Source organism: Empidonax traillii, unplaced genomic scaffold, assembly GCF_003031625.1.
Source record: "Empidonax traillii isolate 1590-97213 ecotype Southwest subspecies unplaced genomic scaffold, ASM303162v1 scaffold106:size2091409, whole genome shotgun sequence".
Lineage (NCBI taxonomy): Eukaryota > Metazoa > Chordata > Aves > Passeriformes > Tyrannidae > Empidonax > Empidonax traillii.
The window spans coordinates 1,269,882-1,283,612 of NW_020955299.1; the positions used below are offsets into that span (position 1 = coordinate 1,269,882).

The following is a 13,731-nucleotide window of genomic DNA, read 5'->3' on the forward strand; positions in this document are numbered from 1 at the left end:
GCCTGACAGATGAAGAAATCGACCTGGCTTTCCAGCAGTCGGGCACGGGCACGGACGAGCCCCAGTCCCCAGGTCCTGCCACACACCCCGTGCCAGCTCAGCCCCCTGCCCCTGTGGTGTACAGTAAGTAACTCTTGGAAAAATAACTGCTCCTGTTGCTTTCTGCAGCAGTCTCAGGGATTTCTGTGCCACGTCCTGGGTTTCAGCTCAGCTGGTGCCGTGGTTTGTCAGAATTGGACGCTGATGTTACTTGGAATGCACCTCCTGGTTGTTGATGCCTGTGACAAGATCGTGTTACACGAGGAAAATGAGATACAAATGGTCACTGTCTACAAACAAACATCATCCGGGCTAGCCTGTGACACCTCTTGACCTGAAGGTGTCCAGTCGATACAAATCAGATTGTGACGTGCTCTAAGGATGTGAAAAAGGCATTTAGTCAACACTGGGACCTGTCTTCCCTTCTTAAACTTAGCAAACTTCTCTCTCTGATCTTAACCAATCTGAGGTGTGACAGCAGAGATTCTGTGCAGGCTGTGTGGATGTGATTGTATGATTTTTGTGTACAAAGAATTTTTAAAGTCCCAACATAATCTGTGTAGACTCAAAATTTACATATATATTTGCATTTTAAAACAAACCTCGCAAAAAAGTATCTAAGCTCCAAACAATAAAAACCAAAGTGCACACCATTAAAAATCCATCAAGAGAAGCTGTTCAGCTCACATGTGTGTCTGGCAGTTTGAAAATCACTTCACTTACCTGCCAAGTATTAAAAATAGGATTTTTGTTGCTGCTCCTGAACAGCTCTGTGTCAGATACTGACTGATAAAACAGTCCACTTAGGGCTGTCTTTGTTAGTTTAAGGCACAGTTTTGCTGTTGCTGGAGACAATGCTAGACTTGCTTTCTGAGTTTTTAACTGCTCTGGTTTGGTACATTTTGAGAAGAGAAACATTTGTGGTAGAGTTGGGCTCAGAACTGGAATATTTGTGACTGCTGAACTGCAGGGGTCAGTTCTGCCCTGGTACCTCTGTCACAGTCCACAGAAAATGCCAGGAAAGCAAAAATCTGCTCTCTTGCTGAAGAAACGGTGCCAGATTCTCTTGGTGCTGTCCACTGGCCATTCAGCAAACTCTCACCGTAACACTCCTGGAGGAGTTCAAATTCCCTGATTTCCTGGTGTTGCACTACCCTGAGCAGGGCAGGGAAGGAGCACCCAGTTCAACCCAGGAATCACTGTCACCACTGTTCATCCCTGCAGCTCAATCGCTCTTTGGTTGTTTCCTTTCACTTACCTTGCCCTTCCTCAAAGCACCAGTTCCAAATTTCTTCTTAGCAGGTAAGAATCTTCACTAATATTTAAACATCAGAATGTTCCCAGCAACAGCTCCAAAGAGAATTTGGAAAGTATCACTCTGTAATGCTCAGAAACCAAAGGTGACTAAAAATACCACCAAAGTAAAGCCTTTTTAGGGGATGTAATTGTAAACTAAATTGGTGCTCTAACTTTGTGATCTGGTTGGCCCCTTTTAAACAATTTGAACCCAAAGCTTTTTCCTGTGAGCCAGTCCTTTTTAGCAGCCCCCAAAATTGGGGAAAGGTGACAATGAGTTCATTAGGTATTGTTCCTCCCCACTCTAGCCATTCTTTGTAGACCTTCTATTTAAGCTTAACCTCTAAATGGATGTATAAAAAGAATGAAGAGCTGAACATACATGGTATTTGTTTGGCCAAAATGCTTGGTTTGATTAGTTCTCATCTGTGCCCTGTTCTAGTCCAGGGCTGGTGTTAATGATGGATCCACCTTTGTGCTTTCCATGGTGGCAGAACTGCAAGAGGAGTACGTGGATCTCCTTAGAGCTGATGGATGAGAGTGTGCAGTGGCTCAGGGCTCCTTCAAGGTGTCGTTTGCTGTGGGTTATTTCATCAGTTGAACGCTAATCCTGTAGCAGAGATTTCTGAATTGGTCCAAATCTGCTCCAGGACAGTTGTTTCTGTGGTAGTTTACTAAGTCAATTTATCTTTCACAGGTTTCTCAGGGCTTGTCATGTACAGAGAAAGACAGACACTGCTTTCTCTGTCTATCTGTTATGCTTATCTTGTCAGGGAGCATTTGTGACACTGCCTTGGAATGCTGCAGGGTTTGAAGTTCGAAGGAATATCTGCAGGACTGGTGAGATAGGGAGGCTGCTGAGCCCGTGCTCTGACTTGGTGCTGGGAACAACTCACACTGGAGAGCTTATCTTGAAAAAGGTTGCAAGCTGTATTTGCCTTCCCCAGAGCAGACATCTGAGTTTCTTGAGCTGATCTGCTCGAGTTTAGCTCTTGAAGACTTGGAACCACTTTGTTTGATATTTTTGGTTCTTTTTAAGCGTTTTTTGAGTAGTTTTGACACCTCTACACAAACCCACAAAACTGGAGAGAAGGAATTACCCCCCACAGGGCAAAAAGGAAAACATTTGAGGAGGGTTGTGTGCTGAAAAGTAAAGGCTCCTGTTCTAGGAAATCTTAATTTCTCTCTGCCCACCCCCCCAGGTGTTGCTGCTTCATGTTTAAAAATTACATTAAAACTGTGGGCTAAGAGTTCAGGATGGTTCAGAACCATCTCAGGAGTTTGTTCAGCAGGAGGGAAGCAAAGAGCCGAGTTGGTGATTTGCCAGCAGTGCCGGTGTGAGATTCACTCACTCCTGTGAGTCACAGCAACAAATCCTGCGCACACCTTTGGGTTTAACTTCCCTCATCTCCTGCTCTTGTCACCCCAGTCTGTTCTGTTTCTTAAGTTCATGCCACTTAAATGCTTCCTCCTGTACAGCTGAGCTGCCAGGGTGTCCATTCCTTAATGTCCTGATGTTTTGTTGGCAGCTGTCACCTGTTTAAACACCTTCTTACTCTTGAAGAGTTAACAGGAAAGAAGCAGCCTTGGAAGCCTCCAGAGTCACACAGTTCTTGTGTGCTGATCTCCTTCTGAGTTTGGTTCAAGAGAAACTGTACAAGCTTTTGGGGGAAGAGATAAGAATTAAGTTTCTTGTATTTTAGGTGTCTGCTGTTTCTCCTCCTGTTCTGGAGGAGTAATTCCTTCCCTCCAGTTTGTACTTTTGCCAAGAGGTGTCAAAACTGCTTTAAAAAAAAAAAAAAAAAAAAGCTTAAAAAAAGCTTGAATTTGATTAATATAGAGAAACAAGACTTTGCCTGACTGATAATAAAACTGATAAATGACATTTGAATTACTTGTAGCAGTAATTTATTACATAAAATATCTTTTATTTGACACGCGATTAGTTGCTGGAAGCATCACTCAATCTGACTAGTTTAAACATGCTCTAAAATGAACCCCCAGTAAAAAACCAGGGCTGTCTGCTGTTACCATTATGAAATGCACTAATCCAGCAGTGAGGACAAAAATCTGCCTTTAAATATTTCAATGATTAATTGGGTTTGTGTTTTGTGGTTTTTTTCCTTTTTTTTTTTTTTTTACCTTTCTAACCTGTACAATTACAAGCAAACTGAGGGGAGTGTCTGAGCAAGGTGTGCAGAGCTGCAGCTGATCACCCAGCTATTGCCTGTGGTATTTACGGGCTCCACTTATGGGGGTTTGTGCAGATTTGGCACCTGCTTAAAAATGAACTGCAATGACTTTTTGGCTCTTCTTTCCCAGCCCCTGTGTCTTCATTATGTGGGGTGCTGCAGAATACAGGCTCTTTTCTCTTACAATGAAAAATGGGAACTAGAATCCAAACTCTTTTTTTCCCCCCCCCCAACACCTTTCTGTGGATTCACTGTTTGGTCTTGGAAAATCAGCCTCTTCCAACCTCAGTTTCTACAGTTCTAAATGTGGCTGCTGGTGAGGCTGACCTGAACTTGGATGCACAGGGCCTAATTAATTGATGTCAGGGAAGTTAATTCTGACATGAGCAGGGATCTTAAAAATAGTAGGTGTTTACTCTGGAAGTGCAATTTACAGCTGCTGCTGTGAAAATTAAATATACTCATCGAAAACACAGACTTAGAGCTGGAGAAGGTGTCTGTCCCTTCCATTTGCCTTGGGAGGGTCTCTTATGTAGAATGGTTTGTTACCTCCCCAGTGCCTAAACTGGAGAGTAACTGGGCTGTCAGGGCTTTTTCACTTCACTTGAATTTCATTTGTGTGGAGAAACTGAGGATACACAAAGCACTGAGGTTACAGCTGAGAAGCTCCTGAGCCTCTCTTCAACCCATGTTTTAGGTTAGAGCATTGCAGAGGAAAGGGAAGGGTGAGTGTGAATTTTAGGCAGAGCTGTGACATTCTTGATAGCTCTGTAAAGTTGCTGTGGTCAATGCAGAACCTTCACTGCATCCCTCGCTCACTTTTTCTCTGCACCCCCTTCACTTTCTTTTTTTTTGTGCCACAAGACAGAATTATTTCACACATCTCTAAAATGAGTAAAATGGCATTTCAGCTTCTTGTCTTTATAGACTCTCTGAACTTTAGGAAAGATCATTCTGGTCCCTTTTCATTAATAATGAAAACCAGGGGGCAATAAAATGTTCTTAGCTCGAGCATTACGGGAGTGGAGGGAGGGATGAGGGAGGTGAAAGGGCAGAGCGGGCAGACTCCTACAGGTGTGTCTCCTTCCTGCTCAGAGGTCACTGAGCTGCAGGGGGGGTTGGGACAGCCCCTCGAGGACAGCTGGACAGGGCACAGCTGGACCCACAGACCCCTGGAGAGCATTAACCCTTCACAGGGGCAGCTCAGCCAGGAAGGAGCTATGCTCTCACAGAAGGGCATCCTTAGTCAGAAGCTCAGGGGAGAGACCTGGACAACCAAGAGACTTCAGATGCCAGAAGTGACAGTGGGAGCAGAGTGTGGAGGGGAAGGTGGGGTGGATGGCTGGGCTTTGCAGCGAGATAAGCCAGAGATCATTTTCAATCCCGACATGTACACAGCCAGTTACTGCAGCTTAGCTGACGTGTGTTAACTCATTAAGTTAAAAAGTTATGATAATTTGATCATGTGCCTAAGCTCCAAAACTGCAACTGCAGCAACCCAAAATACTCCTGGTGACACTATTCACCAGCTCTGACAGAGATGCTTTAATTTGTTCAGATTTCTAGGCAGTGGATAATTTCAGGAGCTGTGTCCTAAAACATAGTAAGAAGCTCTGAGTGCCGGTGTTTGGGAGTCAGTGCCTGCCTGTGGACCCTGAGGGCTGGGATGAGGAGTAATTCTCGCAGGGAAATGTCTGTAGAGCTCCAGCAAAATGGCAATAGGTGAGCAGAGCAGAAAGGAGAGCAGCGTGCACCCATTTCAGCCAGCTGAGCCTCCCTCTGAAAGCCCAGGCTGAAACTCTGGAGAACGTAATGAGCTCACAGACGTTGTAGATTTGGATCTGTCTGTTTGGAGACCACACCGGCCTCCATCTCATCAGTTCTGCCCACATCCTGCCACTGAACTTTAGGCAAGATCATTCTGCATCCTCTTTATTATTAAAGAAAACCGGGGGCAGTGCGAGATTCGTTCAGGGAACTGCGAGGGAGGTGAAAGGATAAAGCTGGTGGAAAACTACAGGTACCTGCTGATGCTGCTGGGAGGAGCAGAGCACGCCGTGCCTTTGCTGTGCTCTGTGGAGCCTCTCAGCTTCTGTGCAGAACTGTGTGTTAAATATTTCAAGCTTTTATCTACTTCTTTACCTCTCTCTGTAGATATTTAATTGCATATTTTCTCTCTGCTCTTTATGTGTGCTTTGGTCCCCGTTTGTAACTTAAGCTTGAAAGACACTGGATCCTTCCTTATTGAAATGGTCCATAATTGCTGACACAGTTTTCATAAGCCCATTTATTGCCCTGATAGATTTCTCTTCTTTCTCAAAACACTCCCTTCTTTCCTTTTTCCTGCACCCCTCTGGGTCTCTGGCTCTGTCCCCATTTTCAACAGTTATGATGAGGAGAACAATAGGTACTCAGGTAGGGAGTTCACCTCAGTATGGACCCCACAGACAATCATCTGGGTTCAAGTGCCTTCTGCAGGGGGACAGGAGGGCACAACAGCCTTATGGAACCTTTTTAATGGCTGCTGTGATTTGTCTCCCTGTGACACTCTGTGCAAGGCCAGTGTCAGTGCCAGAGGTCTGGCCAGATGTTTGTGTCCTCGGGCCAGGGGCCTGCACAGTGTGCTCTTCGTGGCTCTTTTCTCTGATAAAATGGGAGTACAAAAATGTTCTCGCCTGCAGTTCTGACTGTGACTGTTTCTCGATTTTTGGCCCTTAGGTCCCCCTGGCTCCAGATGGCGAGATTATGGGGCTTTGGCCATCATAATGGCAGGAATTGCCTTTGGATTCCACCAGCTCTACAAGGTAATACCTGAGAGAAGCAGGTTATGCTGCCTGTGTCCAAATCATTGTGTTGATTCCAAGCTGGTGAAGCACCCCTGTTCTCACTGGCACTGCTGTTGGTATATTTGAGAAATGTGGACACTTCACATGAAAATGCAGAGTCAAAGAAACCCCATGGAAAGCAAACAAAACTAGTTTTTGGCTGTGACTCTCAAACTGCTGAAAACAAGGCAATTTTCAGCGTGTTTGCTCTCAGTGCATATTCAGTTCCCAGGCCCAGAGCTGCAGCAGGATCCATGGCAGTGAGAGTTGTGACCTCTTAGACCCAGTCCATCCTCTGCAAGGGCAGAATGAGGTGGATTTTGTGGCTGTGTGCAGAGTTAGGAACTGGATTGTAGCACCCTGAGGAGTGTAACCACAAAACTCTTCTTCTGCAGCTTGTTTTAGCACCTGCTGTAGGGGGAGTTTCTTTTCTCAGCTGGGTGTGTGGATCAGGGATCACTGGCGCTGTGATAAAGGCTCAGGTTTAGGGGTGGGATTTGAGGATGTTGCTGGTAGATTAGAAAGAGCGCTTTGCATATCCCCTATTTCGTAAAAAAGTTTCTGTACTCCATGCAGAAATACCTGGTTCCTCTCATCATGGGAGGCAAAGAAGACAGGAAACAACTTCAGAGGATCGAGTCCAACATTTCTGAGATGAGTGGCAGTGTGACACAGACAGGTAAAGATTAATGACTCCATCAATTCACCCCTCAAAGCCTTCCTCCCTGTCTCCTCCATCCTGCCAAGACCCCCACCCTTTTCTTTCCCTCCATCTCCACTTTATGTGGTGACTTCATTTATCTGCTCTGAGAATCTGTTCACATTTGCAAATGAAGCCGCCGTCATTTCGGTTTAATTTGAAATTGCTTGTTTACTGTCGGCACGGCCTCAATTAATTATGTTTTTACGGAAAGGCTCCCAACCTCAGAATATTAATAAGGGGAATAAAATGACAGCCTTTCGGAGGGCTGTAAAGTTCATTTTTAATTTCTGCTTCTCTGATGTTTTCAGGGGCTTTTTTTTTGGTGGTTTCCCCCCACCTTCCATCTGAAAATCCGAGCAAGGGTCAGGAGAGTCTGTAATTCTGTGGCTCCCTGACCTGAGCCACCTTCTCTGTTATTGACTCCATAGGGTGTCTGTTCATTACCCGATGCCCTAATGATGGTCTGGATTAGCTGTTACCTGTCACACCAATAGAGGTTTTAATTTTATTTATTTTATCAGCTTGTTTACCACCTGGAAGCTTTGGATAAAGTGCCAAAGTAGAAAAGTTCCACAGCTGGAGCTGGAATCCAGCAGAAGTTGCTCGGTGTTTGCTGGGCTGTAGGACAGGAATTATAGGGTGCTCTCCTGAAATAAAAAGGGAAAAGCACAAAATATACTCAGTTGGGAGGAAGAAAAAGGTCTGATTTTCAGCAGTAAGTTTGTTAAAGATATTGGGGTGGAAGGAGCTGGTGGGTTGAGAGTGGGAGGATGCTAATTACACTTCTTACTGAAGGGTGAGAAGAAAAGCATCTCTCATTTCTCATGATACCCTGAGGTCAGTCCTGCCAGCAGCCTCTTCCCAGATTGGAGCTCGCCCCAGTGTTTGCCTGCGAGAGGCCCGAGGTAGATAAATGATACAAACATTGTATAAGTTCAGGGAGATGTACAAATCATAAACCAATATAATTAGAAGGGAGAGGTTTTGGACGGATATACTGTGGGCTATAGACATCTATACAATGGAAAGATAAACTAGAAATACTGGAGGTTAGATGCAGTGCAGGTAGATTACCCGTAGTGCAGATAAATCACAGGGATTAAAGTGAGCAGGCGGGCACAGATAAATTAAATATAGTAGGAATAGAGGCATCTCTGTAGCCAGACAGCAGGAGGGGAGTGTGTGAGTGTGTGTGTGCATGTACCTCACTTGGACTCTCCTGCTTTCTCCCTCACAGTGACTCAGTTACAGACAACTTTAGCAGCTGTCCAGGAGCTGCTAATCCAGCAGCAACAGAAAATCCAGGACCTCACCCAAGAGCTGGCTGCTTCCAAGGTATATCCACCACCAAGGCTTCTTTTATGGACACGTGGAAAGCACCTCTTGGGTTCCCAATCCAGCCCATCAGCTCTGCCAGATCCCCAGGCAGTTTCTCCTCATCTGACCTGTCCGCAGGTGGTCTGGTTAAAGCACTGGCTGGTACTGAAATGCATCTGATTTCAGAGGGGCTTTGGATGCAGCACGTGTGTCTGAGCCCTCACACCTGTTCTCATCTTCTGCAGTGCATTTGAGATGAAATAGCTGGTTTGTTAGTCCACCGCCCAGTTGTGCAGGGGTTTTGTTTGTGTGTAATACATAATTTTACATGTTTCTCTTGTACATTTTCAAAATGGTGACTTAATCCTGTTCAGACAAGCATACACTTGTAGGGCTGTATTTAAGTCACTTGTTCAGTTCCAGGACAGGTAATGGCCCAACATTCTTACTATCTGGGTTCTTGTTCCAGTGATTTTGGACAGCTCAGTCACATCACAACCCCATTAGTGACACACAGTGACCCATTCCCCTTGACTCCTGACTTGACCCTGGCAATAAAACCATCAGTTCTGACTAGTTTGTCTTGTTACATGTGTAAATAAAGGAACCACTTTTAACCAAAATTGATTTTCTCTCTGGCAGTGAGAATTAGTGCTTTGCATCTCCAGAGCGCTTTGCAACCATTCTGCTTAAGCATTCCACAGACAGAAACTGCTGATGACACGTGAGGTGGGGTGGATTTGAACCAGTCACATGGAGATAAAGCCTCACTTTGGGATTAGTCAGGGCCCAGTCTCTGGGCAGGGAGAGATTTTCCTGTGAAATCCCTTAGGCAAAGCCTTCCACCTGGAGCAGGAATTGTCTTCTCCCCTTCCCTGTGCTTTAAGCCCTTTGATGGTGAGTCACTGGTGGGCCACAGCTGACTCTGTGCTGTGCGCACTGTGCAGTAGGAATCCCTCAGTGGCACAGCTGTAAACCCAACCATGAAAGCCAGTTTATGGCCACAACACTCTGCTTCAATTTTCCTTGGGAACTGTGGCCTGACAGTGGCCTGGAGCCAGTCCGGAAATTGGAAAACTGTTTTCAGGTCTTAAGTGTTAAGATTAAGAACACATGTTGAGCTTTAAGAAGGAAAAAGGCCGTAAGAGTCTTGGTGGTTTAGGGAGTCTCGAAGAAGTTTTTCCTCCCCCCTCTCTACCCCCTGCACTGAAATGGTAGCACACATTGTTATGATATCTAAACCTCATGTGTACAAAGAAAAACTTGGGCAACCCCACAAACCGAGGAATAAAAGCTGTGTTTTCTCAGCTGTAATGTAAGTTTTTATATCTGCTTTTCAAACTCCTACTGGCGTGCTGTAAAAAATTAAAAAGAGGGACTTTAAGTAATTAAAAAACGCACATAAAAATTCAAGGCTTGAATTTTCTACAACTGTTTTTAAAGAGACTGGCTAAAAAGCCCCAGATGTCAGATTTTATTTCTAAATCCTAGGCATCTGGCACCATATGTGTTTTGGAAATTTGAGTCCTTTGCAGGCCAGTGAGTGGAAATCACTCCCTTGTTAATGTGCTGCCGTAGCTTTCAAGGTCTTGCAAAGCCAGAACAGTGGCTCCTGGATTCTTGCTGTCTGAGGGCTGGGAGTGTGAATCCCCAGGGAAGGCATCTGTGTCTATCCCAGCTCCTGCAGCCAGAGCCTCTCCCAGCAGTTCAGGGTCGGAGCCCAGAAGTCCCTGGGAGCTGTGCTGGCTGTGAAGGTGCTCAGGGTTACTCAGCACCAGCTGAAGTCTGTTGGAAGAATAAGTAGGAACAACCAGTTCTGGCTACGTGGAGTAGGAGCTGCTGAGGAGGAGCTCTGTGTTATTCCAGCCCCGGCTTCCTTTGGCACGGGGTTTGTTGGAAGTGTCTCTGGAGCGATGCTCGCACAGGGGTTCATTCCAAGGGGCTTGTAGCCGAAGTCACCGTGGGAAGTGCCAGGCATGAGTGTGCTTTGGTCCCACAGGAACAGGAGCTGCTGCAGCAGCAGGATGGGGCACCACAGGCCCTGATCTGTCTTTAACAAAGTCCCTCCAACTCTCAAGTTCCCGAAAGGGTTAAAAGAAAGAGTGCCAAAAGTATTGTCTGCAGCCTGTTCTGCTCAGTTACTTGCTCTAATTTCTGCCTGATATCCCATGGCAATTCTGATGCAGTGCTGACAGCAGCTGTACCAAGCTTCCAGGAGTTACTTATCATTTTTCTCCACCAAGCTGCACTGACTGCCTTGAAATATCCAAGAGACAGAGCCTAGTCCAGCTGCTCCTGGAGATACAACCTGGGAACTCCAGCACAGCTCTAATTCTTCAGGTCGAGGGAGGGAAGAGTTTTGGAACTTTCAAGCACTGATTTATCAGCCCACTTCTAAACACCACAGAGTGCAGATAATCGATTCTTTCTTTCGTGATTTAGGAGAAATGAACAAATGGTTTTAAAATAGTTGTTAATATATCATTTTTGAATCTGTTGTTCAGGATCCTAATTCTAGTTCTTCCATAGAAATTTATTAGGTCAGTGCCAAATGATTTAGTTTATCTCTCTGTGTATTGTTCTCTGTCTGATACGTTGGTGGAAAACATCCTATGTGGACCCAGCTTTGTCTGAATTCTCAAAAGTGCTCCTGGAAAAAAGAAGTGGCCCCTTGAGGTGCTTCAGCAGTGGTTGTGCATGAGATGGAAACAAGATTAGCCCCCCAAACACACAGCAAATATTTGAGTAGTCTTGGCCCCTTGAGACAGTTATTATTTCTGATCATTGTGGGGATTTGTTCAGGTTCCTCTGTATTGTGGTTGTTTTGCTCAGATCTGAGAGATTTTGAATGTTAGAGCTTATGTATATTATCCACAGGACTTGAGATTCCCAGATTAGGATAACACAGGAAAAAGTGACAGTGGTGGCAAGTGACATTGCCCAGTTCAGACTTTGACCTTTATGTCTTGTTTTTCACGTTCTAGGCCACAACTTCCACCAACTGGATCCTGGAGTCACAGAATATTAATGAACTGAAATCTGAGATCTACTCTTTAAAAGGGCTTCTCCTGAACCGGTATGGGCAGAACGTGGGAGCAGCTGGTGGTGGGGAAGGGGCTGCTTTTCTGAATCCTCCCAGGCATGGAGAGGAAAGGCATTTCCAGCAGGAACCAGCTCCATATCCTGTTATTGCTATTTTAATAATACCACTTTGCACTCCACTATCACTTTCTATTTGCAGGTCTCAAAATGCTTTTCAAACTTGCCTTAAATCACAGAGTGCTTGGGGGAATTGATGAGATTTTCCCTGTTTGTTTGTGGCAGAGGAGCTCTCGGCCATTCCCCACACTCAGGACTCCTCTCACCTCACCTGAGGCACTGCCTGCATCTACCCCTGCATTCTGGGGTACAGAGTCACCTCTGGCTGCAGCTCAGCTGCCTGTTCATGGTCAGGGCATCAGCAGGATGAAAGGAGTCTCACCACAGCAGAGCCTCTATCTCCTACAGCTCAGGTACAGACATCTTACAGAGTAGTAGATGTCTGAAATGAGGTGATAGCAATCCCAGCCTGTGGGACAGTCAGGAGAACAGGGATCAGATCTCAGTACTGGATCAGACACACTTTTTTTTGCCTTGCTCTTCATGGTGGTTGACTCTGAGGGCAGCAGTGCCCCCCTTGCACTAAGGTTTGTCCTGTCTGGTGCTTGAATTCTCCTCGTAGGCCTGGGCATTGTTTTGCTACTGTCATATCCATAAAGCCACCTGGAAAGGACTGAGCAGCCAGCTTTCCCAGCTGCTGGGGCTCCATTCAAGTCAGAGGAGCTGAACCAGTTTGTGGCAGCCAGGGCCTGGCCCAAACATGTAAAGTGCCTGCTGGGACTGGGAAAAGGCTCTGGATTGCCACGAACCAGGATGCAATAGTGGTGTATCACTGTGGAGGTGAGAGCCAGATGGTGAAATTCCTTGGCTCAGGCACAAGGACCTGGCGTGTCTGACTCCTTGCTCCAGTGGGAATTTTCTTTACCAATTAACCAGTGGCTGTTTTATGAAGGGACACCCATGTCTTTCTCAGGCAGCATTCCTGAGTGTTGGCCTACTCTGTGAAATGGGCCAAATCTGATCATTTTAGTGCTTCAGATTGCCCAGCTGGGATATTTTCCCTCTGTACAGGCTCGATTGCTGGGTGCTTGTAAAGCACTTGGAGAATCTGGCTGGGGAAGCGAAGTGGCCTTGGTTTTGTTCATTTATGGCAAAGAGACTTGCAGTTCCAGTGCTGCTTTCCGTGACTCCCCCGGCACAAACACCATCCTGTCTAACGATAACCCCTGGGTATTTATAATAAAAGCCCCTTTCTCTCCTTCTTTTCCCCCTTCCCCTCCCCAAGGAGGCAGTTCCCTCCCTCCCCCTCGGCTCCCAAGATCCCGTCATGGCAGATCCCGGTGAAGCCCAGCTCGCCCTCCACCGCCGTCGTCGCCAACCACAACAGCAGCAGCGACATCTCCCCGGTCAGCAACGAGTCCACCAGCTCGTCCCCGGTGAAGGAGAACCACAGCCCCGAGGGCTCCAAGGTCAGCTGCCACCTGCTGAGCTCCGAGGAGGCCACCAAGGCCGTCATCGACGTCACCAGCCAGGTGAGGATGGAGGTGCAGGGGGAGGAGGAGAAAAGGGAAACCAAGAGGAGCGAAGAGGAGGAAGAGGATGATGAGGATGATGATGTCAGCCACGTGGATGAGGAGGAGTGTCTGGGTGTCCAGACCGAGGACCGGCGAGGAGGGGATGGGCAGATTAATGAGCAGGTGGAAAAGCTACGAAGACCTGAGGGTGCCAGCAACGAGAATGAGATTGACTAAGACACCCTGGCTGCTGCTGCTGCTGCTGTCCATCCTCCCTGGCCTGCTGCACTGTCCCTGGGGCCTCTCCCGTTCTGTGGAGAGCAGTGCTCCCCTCCCCTCCAGTGATTCTCCCATGATTGACCTCGAGCAGGGTCATGATTGCCTGGTGAACAAGGTGGGCCCTGTTTCACCACAGGGCTCTGCAGTGTCGCAGTGGCTTCCTCTCCCCTCCCAGCCCTTGTCCCGTGGGCTGGGGTCACTGCTGGGCTGGAAGACCGATCGCCTTACCATGCACCACAGCTACAGAGTCAGCCCTCCTGCAGAAACACCATCTCTTGCTGCATCCTAGAGCCAACCTCAGAAATCTGTCCTGAGCTCCTTGATTTCACAAGCCCTTAATCCCCACATAAGGCCCAAACCAGTTCTCTGTTTCCCAAAATAACCCTCTGTTTTATTTCTCAAACGACTTGATATTCTGTTGCCAAAAAAAAAAAAAAAAAAAAAAGCGCATTTTTAACCCTGAATTC

At 46.6% G+C, this 13,731-nt stretch overlaps 1 protein-coding gene across 1 annotated transcript in view; it reads left to right on the plus strand.

Annotated features, from left to right (window-relative positions):
• Positions 1-13,686, plus strand: part of PEX14 (peroxisomal biogenesis factor 14) — a 68,637-nt gene extending 54,951 nt beyond the window's left edge. Inside the window, exons 4-9 of the mRNA XM_027882511.1 lie at positions 1-123; positions 6,246-6,331; positions 6,929-7,031; positions 8,293-8,390; positions 11,357-11,448; positions 12,757-13,686. Coding sequence (XP_027738312.1) covers positions 1-123; positions 6,246-6,331; positions 6,929-7,031; positions 8,293-8,390; positions 11,357-11,448; positions 12,757-13,222 — 968 coding nt within the window. The 3' untranslated portion in view covers positions 13,223-13,686. The remainder of the gene's footprint in view (positions 124-6,245; positions 6,332-6,928; positions 7,032-8,292; positions 8,391-11,356; positions 11,449-12,756) is intronic.
• The last annotated feature ends 45 nt before the right edge of the window (positions 13,687-13,731 follow it).